The sequence below is a fragment of the Lodderomyces elongisporus genome, chromosome 4, assembly GCF_030384665.1.
Source record: "Lodderomyces elongisporus chromosome 4, complete sequence".
NCBI lineage: Eukaryota > Fungi > Ascomycota > Pichiomycetes > Serinales > Debaryomycetaceae > Lodderomyces > Lodderomyces elongisporus.
In genome coordinates this window covers 26230-43087 of record NC_083676.1, presented here as the reverse complement: position 1 = coordinate 43087, position 16858 = coordinate 26230, and the positions used below count along the sequence as shown (strand labels likewise).

The 16858-nt window shown below is 37.1% G+C and overlaps 8 protein-coding genes across 8 annotated transcripts; 5 read left to right on the top strand and 3 right to left on the bottom strand. All coding sequences in view use genetic code 12, as the record gives it.

Moving 5' to 3' along the window:
• Positions 1 to 33: 33 nt before the first annotated feature.
• MTR2 (mRNA transport regulator mtr2) lies at positions 34 to 679 on the bottom strand (the record flags this gene model as incomplete). Its single annotated transcript, XM_061119450.1, has 2 exons — positions 34 to 557; positions 664 to 679. 2 exons carry the CDS (start codon positions 677 to 679, stop codon positions 34 to 36), a joined length of 540 nt encoding a protein of 179 aa, XP_060975433.1.
• Positions 680 to 3868: 3189 nt separating this feature from the next.
• On the top strand, positions 3869 to 5839 carry ASH1 (DNA-binding transcription repressor; the record flags this gene model as incomplete). Its single annotated transcript, XM_001525717.2, has 1 exon — positions 3869 to 5839. One exon carries the CDS (start codon positions 3869 to 3871, stop codon positions 5837 to 5839), a length of 1971 nt encoding a protein of 656 aa, XP_001525767.2.
• A 527-nt stretch (positions 5840 to 6366) lies between these two features.
• On the top strand, positions 6367 to 7515 carry PVL30_003172 (uncharacterized protein; the record flags this gene model as incomplete). The annotated part of the gene is made up of 1 exon (XM_001525716.1): positions 6367 to 7515. The coding sequence occupies one exon, from the start codon at positions 6367 to 6369 to the stop codon at positions 7513 to 7515; it is 1149 nt and encodes a 382-aa protein (XP_001525766.2).
• A 415-nt stretch (positions 7516 to 7930) lies between these two features.
• On the top strand, positions 7931 to 9274 carry PVL30_003171 (uncharacterized protein; the record flags this gene model as incomplete). The annotated part of the gene is made up of 1 exon (XM_001525715.1): positions 7931 to 9274. One exon carries the CDS (start codon positions 7931 to 7933, stop codon positions 9272 to 9274), a length of 1344 nt encoding a protein of 447 aa, XP_001525765.2.
• Positions 9275 to 10018: 744 nt separating this feature from the next.
• On the top strand, positions 10019 to 12575 carry TPS3 (Trehalose-6-P synthase/phosphatase complex subunit; the record flags this gene model as incomplete). The annotated part of the gene is made up of 2 exons (XM_001525714.2): positions 10019 to 10041; positions 10133 to 12575. 2 exons carry the CDS (start codon positions 10019 to 10021, stop codon positions 12573 to 12575), a joined length of 2466 nt encoding a protein of 821 aa, XP_001525764.2.
• A 185-nt stretch (positions 12576 to 12760) lies between these two features.
• Positions 12761 to 13663, bottom strand: PVL30_003169 (uncharacterized protein; the record flags this gene model as incomplete). Its single annotated transcript, XM_001525713.1, has 1 exon — positions 12761 to 13663. One exon carries the CDS (start codon positions 13661 to 13663, stop codon positions 12761 to 12763), a length of 903 nt encoding a protein of 300 aa, XP_001525763.2.
• Positions 13664 to 14064: 401 nt separating this feature from the next.
• On the top strand, positions 14065 to 14523 carry TIF11 (Translation initiation factor 1A; the record flags this gene model as incomplete). The annotated part of the gene is made up of 1 exon (XM_001525712.1): positions 14065 to 14523. One exon carries the CDS (start codon positions 14065 to 14067, stop codon positions 14521 to 14523), a length of 459 nt encoding a protein of 152 aa, XP_001525762.1.
• A 436-nt stretch (positions 14524 to 14959) lies between these two features.
• Positions 14960 to 16072, bottom strand: PVL30_003167 (uncharacterized protein; the record flags this gene model as incomplete). The annotated part of the gene is made up of 1 exon (XM_001525711.2): positions 14960 to 16072. The coding sequence occupies one exon, from the start codon at positions 16070 to 16072 to the stop codon at positions 14960 to 14962; it is 1113 nt and encodes a 370-aa protein (XP_001525761.2).
• Positions 16073 to 16858: the final 786 nt, after the last annotated feature.

Here is a 16858-nt window from a genome sequence, read left to right as displayed (position 1 = left end):
ATTTATGTATGTTGAGTGTGTCTGCAGACATACTTACAATACCTTCATCACGGAATCCTTCGGCACATAAGTGAATCTGTAGTCTAAACTATCGATTATTTCACCATTACCGGCAAAGTTATTATCCACAACGACATTGCCATTGACTCCAAACCATGAGCCCCAGATTGGTCTTGTTGATTTGGCCAAATTATTGTTGTCCTGGACCAAATCGGCTGATTCGCCCAACCTGTTTTTCCCGCTCTGGTCGAATTTCACTTTAGCAGCAAAATTTATGATGAATGTGTTTGTGCCTGGAATTAAATGAGCATCATAGCTGGTTAATTGATGAGATGAGTTTGGTGTTGCCAACCATTTCTTTTGAAACTGTAACTTGGCATCCTCTGTTGGGCTAGGAATAATCGGCTGACCATTTACAATAATAGCACTCGATCGTTTTAGCGAAGAACCGAATTGTGTAGCGTAAGATTCGACATTTGTAAATGTTTGATTTGGCGAAATGTATAGAGCATCTAATGATGATAAAAAGTTTTTGAGAAAAGGTTCAATAGGTTGTGCTGAAAAAAGAAAAGAACGGGGGAAAAAGAAAATTTGTTAGTTTCCAGTAATTGAAAGAACTAGCTATACCATTTGCATACTTTGAGTCTGATTAGTGACACATACTTGGATCTTGATTCATCGTTCCTTGTTTATGTAGTATTCTGGTTATCAAATTGATGGTCCTTGGTAGTCGTGCATACTTGTATTTGTCTTTATTCTTCAAAAAAAAAAATTAAAAAATTAAAAAATTAAAAAAACGACACGGTTATACATTTGGTAGCGTCATAAATACAATAATCAACAAGATTCTAAGGCATTAGTTTTCCAATCACTAATATTAAGACTATATGCATGTGAAAAAGAGTGGGGGTAGGATAAAGAGAGAGAGAGCGCGAGAGAGAGAGAAAAGGAGGTTGGAGGTGAAACAGCAAGCAAACAAATAAGCAAGAAGGCAAGAAAGCAAAGAAGTAAATTGGCATAACAGACAATACTGAAGTTTATGTAATCAAACAATAGGTCACGAGTCAAAGTGGCAAATGGCTGTGAGGTGTTGTCGACAACATTTGTAGAGCAATCCACCAGAGTTGAAGACATATAAAGCAGGCTTTTTCCTCTCCACATTTTTTATTTTTTTTTTGGTCTGGGTCTTACAAAAGAGGCTTGCTTGGCAAAGATATAGAAACTTTATAAACAACCGTTGATAACGTTTCTTTTTCCATTTTCAAATTTATATTTTTCTTTTCGTCATTAGATTACTTTAATCACACTTTAAATAAAATAAGCAACATGTCAGGTAAAGGAGAACAAGCAGCAGGTATTGCTTCATCTATTGTCGGTTCAATAGCCGGAAACAAGGTCGCAGATAAGACACATACTGGTAATGTTGGTCATATTGTTGGAGGTGTTTTGGGAGGTATTGGGGGTGGTGAAGCTGCAAATAAAGCAGAAGAGAAGCACAACGAAGGAAAGTAGATGCAGAGAAAGCTCTACTTTGGGTAGTACACCTATATATATATATATATAACTGTGAATGAATGTTGATTTTTTTTTGTCTATTTTTTTTGTTCTTTTTTGTTTATTTTTTTGGTTTTCAATTTTATTGAGAATTTGTAAACACATTGATATAAGGTAGAGATACAAAATGGGTAAAGAGTAAATCAAGATGCTAGTTATGGCTATTGCAATATGTGTACTTCTTTTGTACCTGATCGGTACCTTTTTGAAAATTAATTGTGTAGCCTTGTAAGAATATTAGTATCAGGGTCTGGGTCTGGGTCTCTCATTCTCTTTCTCTTTCCTCTTCTCGTTTTCTCAACCTCTAAAATCTATTTCGTATTGTTTAATTTGGTCCAAAATCAGGCAAATAAAGTTACGATTTTGTGGTTTGCTGGATTTCGATACCTAAAAAAGAGTAATTGGCCAGATCCCTTACTGAAAAGGGAATTGTAGAATTAAGCTTTCAATTGATCAGATACCAGCATTGGATTAGAGATGGCTTGATCTTGTGATTGAAATACAAAATCAGAATAAAAAAAGAAAATGATATATTTACATACGTGGATGTGGAAAAGTGCTTGCAATATCGTTCTACCATTCTTACTCTATAATTTTATCTTTTTATCTTTTCATCTTTTTCTCGTTTTTTTTAAAAGGAAAAAATTATTTCTTCTATTCTCTTACTTTCTGATTTTGTGTAACAAAATTGCTGGTTATAACTGGTATTCCCAAAATAGAATTAAAATATCTATTTTAGGAAATATGATTACTTGCATTTATTTCAATTATCTTTATTTTTTATATAGAAACACACGTTGTAATTTTTTTTTTATCTATTTTAATTTTAAAAATTATTTTCTTGCTTTCCAAAATTTTTGTATTTCATTTCATCTCCTTAGATCAAGGCATGATTTGACATACAGTTTGGTTAGAGTTGTGTGTAACTTGTTAGATCAATAGTTTGTGTTGAACGATTTGCTCTTTGTTGTAGTCTGGCAAGTTAATTAAATTGGAGTACTACGAGCCTTTGCTTTTTTTTTTTTTTTTGTTTAGAACTGATCTTTCTATTGCTGCCAAAGAATGTGGAGCTACTCACAGATACCTACAGGCACCAAAAGACACTCACAGACACTTACATACGCGTTTGACGTTCTTCTCTTACTATTTTTTAAAAAAATTACGGGAATGAAAGATTGTATATTTTTGTAAAAGGAAAAAGAAAAAAGAAAAAGAAAAAGAAAAGACGTTTGTAGATTAGCTTGTGACACAAAGGTTTAAATAATCACCCACACAGTTTCATTGTGTTCTATGTTTTTTACATGTCCTATGTAACCTCTTCTGTACCTCCTCACTATACGAAATCAAACTAAAATAATCTTTAGGATAGTAACTAAATGTATTTACAGTAAGCAAAAAAACAGAAATATGCTACATAAACAAGGGGCGGGGGAGAAAAATAGAGTATTGAAGAGCCAGAGGGATAGAAATAGGAACAGGAATAGTAATTAGGGAGGAAAGAGTATATGTATAGGCTTGTGTGCGAGATATCTATATGATTTTGTGCAACATTGTTCAACGCACCAAAATCAAGGAAAAAATGGCTTGCCGCTTGTTCCCTTTTTTGCATTCAAAAAAACATGTATTCAGATCAACATTTCATACTTATCAAACAATAAGGAATTCTTTCTTTTTTTTTTTAGTTTGTTTCGCAAAATCATCCAGATCATACTTGATCTTAGAAAGAAAAAGAATGCGTTGAGTGAGTGCAAAAACCCGAATTGGGAATATGTGGGAGAGTTCGAACTCAGTATAAAGTGTTAAGCATGCCCCCCTTTTTTTTCTTACTTTGATCTTCTAATCTTTTGGTTCCTTTCATACCCTTATTTTTTTAGGAAGATATATACCGACCATTTTTTTTTTTTTTTTGCTCAATTCCAAAAACGTTAAGGATAGAAAAACATCAACAATAAAGAATTAACAACATCAAACTCAATTGCTTAACTTTGATCAATACTCAAAAAGATCAAATCATTACACTCGTTTACTATATTGCATTACTGATCATAATTACATAGTCAGCATCAATTCACACTCGTTTTCCTGTCCATCGCCTCCATTTACCCCATACATTTGTCTGATATCTTTTTGTCTGATATCGTTTTGATACATTTAATATTTTTTTTTTTTTTTGGATTTTTTTTTTTTTCCCCCCGTCTTTTTCCACAATTTATTTCAAACAGTACTTATTGGTATTATCAGAAATAAGCAACAAGTACTATTTTTTTTTATTTCATAAATAAATTTTACCCCATTACAAGCAAACCACATACAGATGAGCGTAGTCCTGCAATTGATGCCCGAGCTTAATCTGAATATCCACATGAGATCGCGCAGTTTCGAACTTCCCAATGTTGCATCGTTGAGCAGACCAACCAAACGCTCTCTCAGCGATGACTCAGAAGTTGCAAAGAAAAGATCAAGAACAGCTCCACCTTCACCATTTGATAAGGAAATAATTAACCAGCAATCTAACCAACAAGCAAGTCCAAAGGATCAAGCATTATCATATAAAATCGTGTCTAGCGCGGCAAATCCAATGAAACCAATACTCAGATCGCGTTCATTGTCTCCATCAAAGAAGTTTGTCCAGCTTTCTTCACCAGATGTTTCTGTTTCTGTACCTGTACAAACTAGTGGACCAGCTAGTGAACCAGCTAGTGCGTCAACTATTGCTGCAGGGTCTGCCCCAGGTTCCGTGTCAGGATCACCAATGGGATCACCAACTGATTTACAAAAGCCTGTTCTCAATAGTGTCCAAAGTCCATTGAATAATGTTAAATTGCCCAGTTTGTCAGATGCTTTAAACAGACCCATTTCATCAATAACATCAAGTCAAAAATACAGATCAGACCCAATAATCCCCACCGTTTCCTTGGACTACTTTGACACTTATAAGCCAAACGATGAAAACTGGAGATACGAACTCTTGGACAAAATCACAAAGGAGTCCAAACATTTCCATTTAAACCAGTACAATTATCTCAACAAGAGCAGCAAAAGTTCGAAACCTGAATTTGATTCCAAAATCAGTAGCAAAATCCAGCACTCAACTTCCCCTCAAGGTGTAAAACCACTGCTTCATCATACCACATCAGATTTTTCGGTGAATAAAAAGAAAATCAACTTTCCATACGAGTCCAACTACACGTACTTGAACCAAACATACATGACCGATGTCCAAAAGTATCCTGAGTATTTAGAGCTAGCTCAATCTCTTGTGAATTTATCCCATCCACATCCATACTCCAACACAAATCCAAAAACAAATTCAAATTTTAATTCAAATTTTAATTCAAATCCAATTCCAATTGCATCTTCAAATCCACCACCTCCACAAAAACAACAACAAAGAAACCAAAGTGCAACCAAAGCATCACCATTAAAAATGGCACACGCTCAACATCCAGCACATTCAATAAGTGTGGCCCATTCCACATCTGATGCATATCAAAAAGAAAACACTCCTCGCACCCCAATACGTTCACAAGCAAGCATTTTCCAGGATCGAGAAATTCTTCAACCGTTAGAGTTCAAATACCAACAGAATACAACAGCTTCAAGCGTACCATTATTGAGTGGTCCATCAACCTCTCAAGTTCCAAATCTCCTGTCGTGTTTAACACCAACCAAACAGACCACTGCATTAACCTCCGCATCCAAAACCACATCATCATCAGCATTACCAAGTTTACATCAGTCGCTTCCGGGATTGCTTAGCGAGCAAGGACCACCACGAATGTATACATTCAGCAGCGAGAAAATTGACCAATCGCATTCATCACCTCTCCAACCATCACATCATCACCAAAGTCATAACCATAACCATAACCATAACCATAACCATAACCATTTGCCTTCACCACCACTGCTGCAAACAGTTCCCATCTCCACCCATAAATTCATCCCTATATCTTCTCCTTCCATTAAATCCAAATCGCGATCCGAGACATTATTAAAATCTCCTCCAAGGTCCTACCATCTGGCGACTCGTGCATGCATCTCATGCGGCCTGGATCAATCGCCATGTTGGAGACCTTCATGGTCCATAAAGGAGGGTCAACTATGTAACTCATGTGGGTTGAGGTATAAAAAGACAGCTGCTAGATGCCTTAATGATAAGTGCAGGAAAATTCCAGCTAAGGGAGAATGGTCGCTCATGCAGAGCAAAGGTCAAGTCTCATTTGAGGACGGACTGAGTGGGTACAGTTGTTTGGATTGTGGATGGAGAGTCGAGGTGAAATGATTGTGTCCTGTGTAATTGTGTAATGTACCGGCACATTGGAGGAAGAAATAAAATAATAATCCAAAATAAAAAGTTATGACAGTTTAGTCTACTCCATTGAATATATTTAGTTCATTAGATTAATTTTAGCACGTTTAATTCATTCATTTTATTAATACACTGTCATTTGTCAATGATATATGCATATATATATATATATATATATATATGTTTAAATCTGGTGTGGTCAGTTACTCTTGCTCTCTTGATTTCTTTTCTAATAACTTTCTAACTTTTACTCTGATTTTTTATTTTTTTTTTTTTTTTTTTTTTTTGGACTCTACAATGTGCGTGTTGGTTTGCGTTAAGCACGAGCTGCGAGGTTTTTAATTTATTTCCAACAAAATCTTTTGAAAACAGTGGCAATCATATTCTCAATCGATTTATATTTATTGTTCGCAATAATCAACCTAACAACAAAAAACTACACCTACTGTGACCACAGCATAAAACAAACTTTATAACTAGTATCACTATCATCGTACACAATGTCTGATATCACAATTACTATCAAATCTTCTGGTGACCAGAAATTCGAAGTTACTTTTGATCCCAAAATTACTGTTTTGGAATTGAAGGAGTTGATAGCAACAAAGTCATCGACTCCAGCAGCTAGTCAAAGGCTTATATACTCCGGAAAAGTCTTGAAGGATGACCAAACAGTAGAGTCATACAAGGTACAAAACTCGCACACAGTTCACTTGGTGCGCAGCTCCACTGCATCGTCGTCATCATCCTCAACTGCATCTACAGCAGCAGCAGCCGCAGCCGCAGCATCTGCTCCACAACAGCAGCAACAATCTTCAACAAATGCAGCTTCGGCATCGGTTCCTTCAAACATTGCTGCTGGACAAGGAGCATTTAATCCATTGTCGGACCTTACTGGTGCTCGATATGCTGGATACACACAATTGCCATCAGCGTCAATGTTTGGTCCAGACGGTGGTATGAACTCGAACTTGCCAAATCCTGAGCAAATGAATGAAATGATGTCGAATCCCTTGTTTCAAGAGCAGATGAATGCAATGTTGTCCAATCCACAAATGCTTGACTTTATGATTCAGCAAAGTCCTCAATTGAGAGCCTTGGGTCCCCAAGCCAGAGAGATGTTGCAGAGTCCCTTTTTCAGACAAATGTTAACGAACCCAGAGATGATGAGAACGGCGATGCAAATGGGACAACAAGGTGGAGCAGGACTCGGCGGAGGCAATATTTTTGGAGGAGCAAATGCGGCACCATCATTCCCAGCTCCAGGCGCCAACCCTACTACTGAAGGTGCCAATGCTTCAGGTGATGATAATGGGAATGGCAATACGAATTCTCTGGCCACAACTACTGGAACTGCAGGTACAAACTCTGCTAACCCAGCAGCTAACCCATTTGCAAGCCTTTTCCCTAATGGAGTGCCTCCAATTGACCCAATGTCATTCTTTGGAGGTGGTGCAGGCGCAGGTGCAGGCGCAGGTGCAGCAGCAGCTCCTCCTCAAGATAACAGGCCACCAGAAGAGAGGTATGAGAGTCAGTTGCGTCAATTGAATGATATGGGATTCTTTGATTTTGATAGAAATGTCGAGGCTTTGAGGAGGACAGGTGGAAGCGTGCAGGGTGCTATAGAGTATTTATTGAGTCACACGTAGTGTAGTAGACCTTGGTCTTTTCCCTGGTTTGATATTTGATAAGAATAGAATAGCTTTATTTTTTTTTCATTTTAATTTTTATTCCGATACTTTACTTCTTCTTCTTCTGTTTTCTTTCCTCTATTTGAAGAGTATATAAGAACTTTGTTGTAAAATTTAAGGGTATTCTATCGGGTATGGTTTTGGCTTTGGGTATTGGGTTTTTGGTTGTTCATTTTGAATGTGCGGCGTGTGGTGGATGAGTGAGTGGGTGAGTGAGTGGGTGAGTGAGTGGGTGAGTGAGTGGGTGAGTGAGAGAAACAAAACAAATATCTATCAAAGCAAAAAAAAAAGTCACTACTGCATTAGACATTGAATTTCACATTCACCAAACTTACCAATAGGCTATTCGATTTGGTGAAGCTTCCAATAGAATATGAGCAACGTGCAAGAACTGACATTTTCACAAACTTTACAGTCACAACAGTCGTTGCAGGCAAATGTTTTGTTTACAGAAGCCATTGCTGTCATCCTAAAGAATAAAGAACTTCATGTTAGTCAAGGCTTTTTTGAACAGATTCTCGACTTGGCCAGTCTCTACATCGATGAGCTATTAGTGCAACTTCTTGACCATGCTACAATTCAGCGACGTCGGAAACCAGCTCTATCAGATTTGAAGATGTTGCTTGAATTTAATCGAATTAATCCAACGGATTTATTTGATGAATTGGTGGCTTCGAAAAGTATCAATAAGGCGAGGGATAACACTAAAAGCAATAGGAGCCAGAAGGAGGCGAACAAACACATGCATGAGGAAAGCATGAATGGAGAGAACGACGATATCGAGCCACTGTCTCTACCGTTTTTCCAAAATGAGCAGTATGCTATTTCCAAGTTGGTGCCAAATATGACAAAAAAGCCTAGCTACATACCTTCGTTTTTGCCAGATTTCCCACCAGACTATACTTATCAATCATCAGCGACTTATACAAAGCCTTTGAGTGATATGAAGGAGCTCCGAATAAGGTTAGTTGAAGAATCACGACTAACGGAAAAGTCGTTATACAAACTTATCGAAAACGATGAAGTAGAGCAAATGTCGAAACGTAATTTTGAACAAGAGATTCAGAAACTTATGGATCAGCAAGCTACAACAGTGGCTAAGAAGGATGTAGATGATGGTAAAAAGCAAAGAGAAGAAACTTTACTGAAGCAAGAAACAGGCGGAGACATAGAGTTGAGTTCAACCTCAGTCAATGGTGAGCACCATAATGAACATCATAATGAACATCAAAATGAACATCAAAATGAAAATGAGATTGATGTGGAGCACTCTGATTTCAAGTTCGATTTCATTAAATATGCACAATTGCGGAAATCAATTCTGGAAAAACGACAAAAGAAACTCGAAGAAAAGAGACAACTTCGCGAGCAAAACATCTTTATCAAAGCTGAAAGATATTATGGGCCATACGCTATTGAGAAACCGACAAGGGAAACAAACTTGTTATTTAAACATGAACTTGAAACTTCTTTCAAAAAAGTCGTTGCTTCATTAAGATTCGATGAAAGAATGCGAGAAGAAGAATCCAAGAAATTGCTTGAGTTGAAAGAGAAACAGGAGCGAGAGGCACGAGAGCAAAATGAGATTAAGTTTGATTTCAGTACTAGAAGAAACCATGATGCATTCGATAGTGATAGTGATAGCGATGATGATAGCGCTCTCTTTGATCATCCTATGGAAGAAGCATCGCCATCTCAGCAAGATTTAGTTGCATAATTGGGATTTGTATAATATGCCGATCTTACGGTGCACGTGTTCCAAGTTTCACCTTCCAATTTATTGTATTGTTTTTTTTTTAATTTTTGTTTTTCGTTTTTTGATTTTTTGATTTTTTGACTTTTTTATTTTTTTATTTTTTTTTCAAGATTAAGGAGAAAGACTTAACAAATCAAGTGAATAGCAGCTATCCAGGGTTGGAGGAGGGGGGGTCAAAAAGAAAAAAATAGAGTGAACTGCTAATTTATAATTAGGGGTGATAACATTAAGCTGGATATATATTGAGTTCCTTTAATTGATAATGAAAATAAATGACTATTTTGGAGCCCAAATTTATGCGTTGATCTCTGTTCTTCTTTATACAGCCGTGATTACAGTACTTTTCTCTCTACGTTGATGTTGGACTCGCTTTCTTTATTTGCATGGTTTGCATTGCTTGCATTGCTTGCTCTGCTCTCTTAAATCTATTTTTCTTTTTTCCTGTTTCCTTTTTCGACTTCTTTTTTTTTCTTTTATTTTTTTTTTTCGAAATTGAAGGGTGGGGGCTGAGACAGACACAAAATCGGAAGGACCCAAAAGCTTTATTCTTGCTACTTTCTCTTGGACAGGGGAAACCCAAAAACCAATATATATATATATAAATATTAATACTTCCCAGAAATGTCTTTTTCTTGATATTCTTTTCTTCCAATACCAATTGCCTAGAAAAAAAAGCATACTTTCCAATAGAACATTGAGTTTACCATGACAATCATCATTGGATCATTGTATGTTTGACATAGAAAACAAAAATGGACCTGCTTTAACAAAATTAATTTTACAATACTAACATTCTTTCTTCTCTTTTTTTTTTTATAGATTCTTGCCGTACACTGTGCACTTTCAAATTGATCAAGATCAATACGAAATTCTCCAAAGTGAGAATAGCTCCAAATTGGAGAGTTTGCGAATCTCAACTGTACCGAGTTTCAAAACTGAGGAAGCCAGACCGTCACTTTCCAGTTCGCTTGGCTCAAGTTCAGCCTTGCCATTGAGTCGCGAGTCAAGATCCATTATTCCAACACTTCCTCAGCAACAAACCAATTCTATTTTGGCACCTTCCACACAGAATCATGTTGCCGTCGATAGGAGTTCTACATCGGCTCGTTCTGAGACCCCAGAAGGTTTCTTCTACACCAAGCGCCCTGGTGGACTCCTGCGTAACCCTACTAGTTCGTCATATCCAAACACACCTGTACCTGCTGCACTTCACAAGCCCGCGCCCGATCGCCATTACATTCAACCTAAGCCACGTATAGGTAATATGAAAGTTGAGAGCTCAATTACTGATCCAAAGAAACCAGCTGAGCCATATGGATCTCCGGCATTGAAGATTAGCCGCTCATCAACGGGCTTGGCACTTATGAACGGTGGAGGAACACCGCCATCATCAGCAACAGCAGCAGCAGCATCATCATCACCATTAGCTGTAGGAGGGGCACACTCAGCGGGATTGCCAGGAGCCGCTGCAACTAGCGCAAGACCTCCAAACTACCGTTCAAACTCTTCGTTCCAAAGATCATTGCAATCTGCAGAATCAAGCAAGTCGCTGATTCCACAATCACAGGCCAAGCTTTCATCCTCACAAAGAAGCGGCGGCTTTACTTTTCATGGAAATGTCAGTACCAACTCGCTTGTCTCCGAAGACAGCCATGCTCATTTTGATGATATGGAGATTGTACCTTCTTCATTTGAGGATGATGATGAAAACGGAGATGGTTTAACAGGTTTTGAGCGGAATTATAAGAATTCAGTTTCACAAAATAGAAGTTTGGCACCATTTGGCGGGTTTTCCAATCCAGGTATTGAACAAAATCTTTGGAATGATGACAATATATTTGACACCGCTGAGTGGTCGATTGTTGCATCAGATGATGGCAATGGTTCTTTGACCAAGGCTATTGACATTTCTATTAAAGATGGCATTATCAATCAAACCAAATGGGTTGGATGTATTGCCATGCCTAGTGATACCATTTCTGATTCGGTTAAAGAAGATATAACAGCTTCAATGGCTGCAGAGTACAATTGTGAAGCAGTGTTTCCCGAAGATTTCACATTTGATGGCCATTACAAGTCATTTTGTAAACAAATATTGTGGCCCACCTTGCATTACCAAATACCAGATGACCCCAAGTCCAAGGCATTTGAAGATCACTCATGGGGTCATTATGTGTTGATGAATAAGCTCATTGCTGATAAGTTGGTGGATACATTTATCAAAGTTAATGGAGAAGACAACTTTGATGATAATGGGAATGTGATTTGGGTCCACGATTACCACTTGCTTCTTGTTCCCAAAATGATCAGAAAAAGACTTCCTAATGTCAAGATTGGATTCTTTTTGCATGTTTCATTTCCTTCGTCTGAAGTGTTTAGATGCTTAGCGCAAAGAACAGAGTTGTTGGAGGGAATGTTGGGTGCAAACTGTATCTCATTCCAGACTAATGAGTATGTGCGTCATTTCTTACAAACATGCACTTCGTTGTTGAAAGCAAAGACTAGCGAAGGCAGCGTCTTGCATAATGGCAAACTTACCTTGGTTAACACCATTCCTGTTGGTATTGACTCGCCTTCACTTAGTAAGATTGTGCATAGTGATCTGGTTAGTGAATGGAGACAACTTATTCGTGATAGATGGGGTAAGCAAAACCTTATCATCAGCAGAGATAAGTTGGACAAGCTCAGAGGAATAAAACAAAAACTTTTGGCTTACGAGAAGTTTTTGAAACTGAACCCAGAGTTTATTGAGAATACTGTTTTGATTCAAATATGTATTGGTGGAGGTTCGGATCCACTTTACGAGCTGGAGGTGATGAAAATTATTTCTCGAATCAATTCGATGCCAGATAACATGACCATCATCCAGCCAGTGGTTTTATTGAACAAGGACATTGAGTTTGACCAATACTTGGCTCTTCAATGCGAAGCTGAGGTGTTTATTGTCAGTTCCATGAGAGAAGGATTGAATTTGACGTGTCATGAATTCATCACGGCAACAGAAGACAAAAAATCTCCTTTGATTTTGTCTGAATTTACTGGCTCTTCTTCGTTATTATCATGTGATGGCGAAGGTGCATTATTGATTAACCCATGGGATTTAAAGAAGTTCTCGGAAACAATCTACGAAGCTTTGACTATGGACAAACTGGAGAAAGCTAAGCGCTGGGAGAATTGTCATGACTTTGTTTTGACTCAAGATTCAAAGCACTGGGTATCCGAGTGTCTTGATAGCATCAACACAGCTTGGAGTAGAAAATAGAAGCAATATAAAGTTTAATTTCTTGTTTATTTTAGGTATAAAATAAATAGCTATAGATGAAATGAAGAGGAAGGAGGTTAAAAATAAGAGGATCTCAATCATAATTGTGATATAGTTGCATCTTTGTTTTTGTATGTGCTTTTGTATGTTTTTTTTTTGTTTCTTCTCTTTGCTTATCATTCTTCTTAAAAATACTGTTCGTCTTTATAACTTTTCAACGCCATCTCGTTCAATTCTTGTAGATTGCGTACAAATTCATGGTCTTCAGCTTTCGATAATGGTTGGCATTTTGTCCAGTAATTTTCAAAAAACTCATCTTCAGAGACGAATCGAGAACTCGAACCCACATTTCGATTGACACACCATATATTTTCTTTTGAACGTTTATGGCTCTCTCGCTCATCCTCCATCCTTGCTATAATTTGTCGTTTTGACAAGAGCTGTCGTGAATCCAGTTTTAAACGCATATTGAATATCTGCTCTTCATCAACATTCTCCTCGACTGTTTGTGAACTATTGAGTAACTTGTACCTTTGCAACTGGCTATCTCGTTTCTTTTCCAATAAGGTTTTCCATGCCTTGACTAGTGCGTCATCATTATCTTCAATTGCGAATTTCGATTTGCTCAGTATTTCCAACTCGCCTTGATCAAGCGCACTTAGATCCTCTGTAGTCAATAAACTATCTCGGAACATCATTTCATACTCCAGAAAATCTCTTTTGCACGATTTGGTGATTCTACGTAGGCTTTCATAGGTGCTTTGGAAGTTGGCAGGGTTTTCTTTGGGACATATACTATCAATGTATTTTGGCAAGAGCTGTTTTATGCTCTCTATATATGCATTTTTAAATTTCTGTGCATTCTGAAAACTTTCTGCAAAGAGAAGGTCAATGAATTGGAAAATTGTTGCTTTCGAATTCAAGTCTAGTTTAGCATCTTCGAGCACACTTGTTATTGTGGGGACAATGTAGTCTTCTTTGTCATAGTTTTTCAATGCAAAATAAGTGGCTTTCGAAAGCAGCTGAAACTGAGGAGTCAAATTCCTGAGTATTGTGCTGAATTGACTAGCAACTTCAAACGAGTCCATTGTCAAAGAGGTGGTAAATAGTGTGCTAGGCCTGCTAGGTTTGTGAAATGGGTTTATGTTGTTGTAGTAATTTGAACTGTTGCAATTGATGTAGCTGATGAATTAGTACTTTATACAATATTAAATGAACAAATTCGTGTAAGATGCAAAAAAAAATTTAGAAAAAGATAAAATACAACGGCGTGAAGCAAAGAGATGTAGTAGCACGCAGATACCAAGCGCAAGGAAAAAAAGAAAGTGTGAGTGAGTAAACGTAAGAGAGAGAAAGAGAGGAAAAAAAAATTGGCTATCGACAATTCAAGCAAGGGAAGAAGAAGAAGAAAAAAAAAAAAAGAAAAAAACCAGTTACAAATTTCTTTTCTCATTATAGATTTATATCCAGAAACCAAATCAAAAAAAAAATGGGAAAATCAGGTAAAGGAAAAGGAGGAAAGAATAGAAGAAGAGGAAAGAACGATAACAGCGGGCAGAAGAGAGAATTAATCTTGAAAGAAGAAGGACAAGAGTATGCTCAAATCACCAAAATGTTGGGAAATGGTAGAATTGAAGTCCAATGTTTCGATGCCGTGAAAAGAATGGGCCACATTAGAGGTAAGATGAGAAAGAAAGTTTGGATGGGTCAAGGTGACATTATTTTGGTCAGTTTGAGAGATTTCCAAGATGATCAATGTGATGTTGTCCACAAATACAACTCCGATGAGGCAAGATCATTGAAACAGCTAGGTGAATTACCAGAGAATGCCAAGATTAACGAAACCGATACATTTGGTGCAGACGATGATGAAGATGTCAATTTCGAATTCGGTGGAGCTGACGACAGTGAATCTGAAGATGAGGAGTTGGACATTGATGATATCTAAGTTGTGATGTTTTCGATGAAGAGCAAAGAAAGTAGGAGAAATAAACCATCAAGTAAAGATTTTTTTTTCTTTTTCTCAAGTCTCAAGCTTCACATGGAAGCGAATTACTGGTGATTCGAGGTCCAATTCCAGCTTTGATATTTATAAGATAGAGAAACTAGATGTTTGAGGTGACTTGAACAAGCAAAAAAAAAAAATTATACAATAATTATAATTATAATGTAATGGGTTGTACATAGAGAATAATGACCTGGCTTTTTATTTTTTTTTCATTCTTCTTCTTCTTCTTGTTGTTTTTGTATTTGTCTAAAAAATAAAATCTCAACTTATCTTTAACATAACTACTAATTTCTATACTTTTGGCCCTATATTTCCTAAAAATTTGATTTTCCAATTTTGTTTTTCTTTTTTCGCAATCTCTGACGTCAATACTTCTCTAATGTCTATAATTTCTCTCACCTTCTCCATCACTATCGATTTCAAAACTGTCTACTCTTCTCAAGCCAAGCATCTCTTCATCGTCATAGTCTACTGACCTGTTCATTTGCATTGATCTTCTCATTGTTGAGAAGCCACCTACACCATTGTCCAAAGGAGCCATATCTTTGGAGCTATGAACACCAAACATTTCTCTATTATGGCCATCATTTTCCTTTCTCGAAATGTTAAGCAAGTAAACACCACTAAAGATGATTAAGAATCCGATTAACAATGAGATGATATCAACAGCTGATGTAGTGTTGAAACCACGGAACAAGATGAATGATGCTGCCAATGTAAATGTCGTGAATGTGACATAGTACAATGGGTTGACTATAGATGTGTCAAACTGGTCCAATGCCTTGTTGAAATAGTTCATTTGCGTAACAATGCACAAAGCGACAACAAGCAAAAACAAATACGTTGAAACATGTGTGAATTGGTTGTTACCACCCAAGGTCAACTTCAAAGCAATGCCAAATGCTTTAATGGACATCACGGAAATGGAGCCAACGGAAGAACAAATTGACAAATAAATCATTGGGTTCTGGTTTCCGTATTTAGGAACAATCTTGTAAATCATAAATAGTGAGTATAACCCTACTGCACAGCAGTAGAATAAAAACCCTGGCTGGGTTGCATATCCTAATATCTCGTCAACGGTTTCAACCTCTTTATCAGGAGGCGCATGAAGAATAATAATCACCGATCCCATAAGACAAATGGCACACCCCATTTTCCCCAAAGTGCCCAACTCTTCTTTCAAAAAGATTGCAGCTAAAACAGCACCAATAATCACAGAAAGCGCACCCAAAGGTGTAACCAAGATTGCTGGTGCAAATGTGTATGCTGCAAAGTTTGCAATTTCGCCAATAGCCATGGTGATCATACCTCCCCACCAGATGGGGTTTTGCAAATAGTCTGCTGCTTGAACAGAGCCATTATTGTTTGAGGAGCCTCGGTTACGTGCTGCGGCATCCATGAGACCTTTCTTGGTGATGATAAAGGAGGTACCGATCGCTAGTGAGGAAGACATTGCCAATGCAAGTCCTATGTATTTGTCGTCCATTGTCATTATCAGTTAGAGAAGCATATATATTTATGTGTGTGTGTGTGTTGAGGTAGAAGTTGGGGGTAGAGGTAGAGGTAGAAGTGGTGCTGGTTGTTGAGTCAAGAAACACGAATTGTTTATATGGTGTTGGTGTTGAATTTACTTGTAGTGTGATTTTGATATTTCGTGTTGATGTTTATGTTGTAGTATCAACTTTTTTTTCTCTCTCTACTTTAGAGCGACTTGTCTTTAATTTTTTTCGGCCTATGTATATATTTTCATTGTGATTGTTATCACCACAGCCTTCATTCTTGTTTTCATTTTTTTTTTATTTTTATTTTTTTTTTTTTTATTTTTAACTTTTATTTTTATACTTTTTACCCTTTCGAGACATCAAGGGGATAGTGGACAAAGCGAGAGAAGCCAACGGCTGTTACAATGTAAGGACTGTAGTATACAAGTTTCCAGCACTTTTATTTATTAAGGCTTCTCAATGCTTAAAGGGGGATCTTTATTGTGCAGTAACATTTGTTTTCTTTTTCTACTTGATATTTGGGGACTTTGTAGAAATAATGCTTAGCAAGACGCGTAGTTAATTTGAAAAAGAAATACTCACCTATTATGTGACCATTTGTTTACTTGAAAGTTTAATTTCGTTCCTTTTTTTTCATTAATTACTGACGTTTTTGGGTTTTGGTTTTTGGGTTTTGGTTTTTGGGTTTTGGTTTTTGGGTTTTGGTTTTTGGGTTCTGGTTTTTGGGTTTTGGTTCTTGGTAAGCTGGGCAAAATGCAAGAAAATGATCT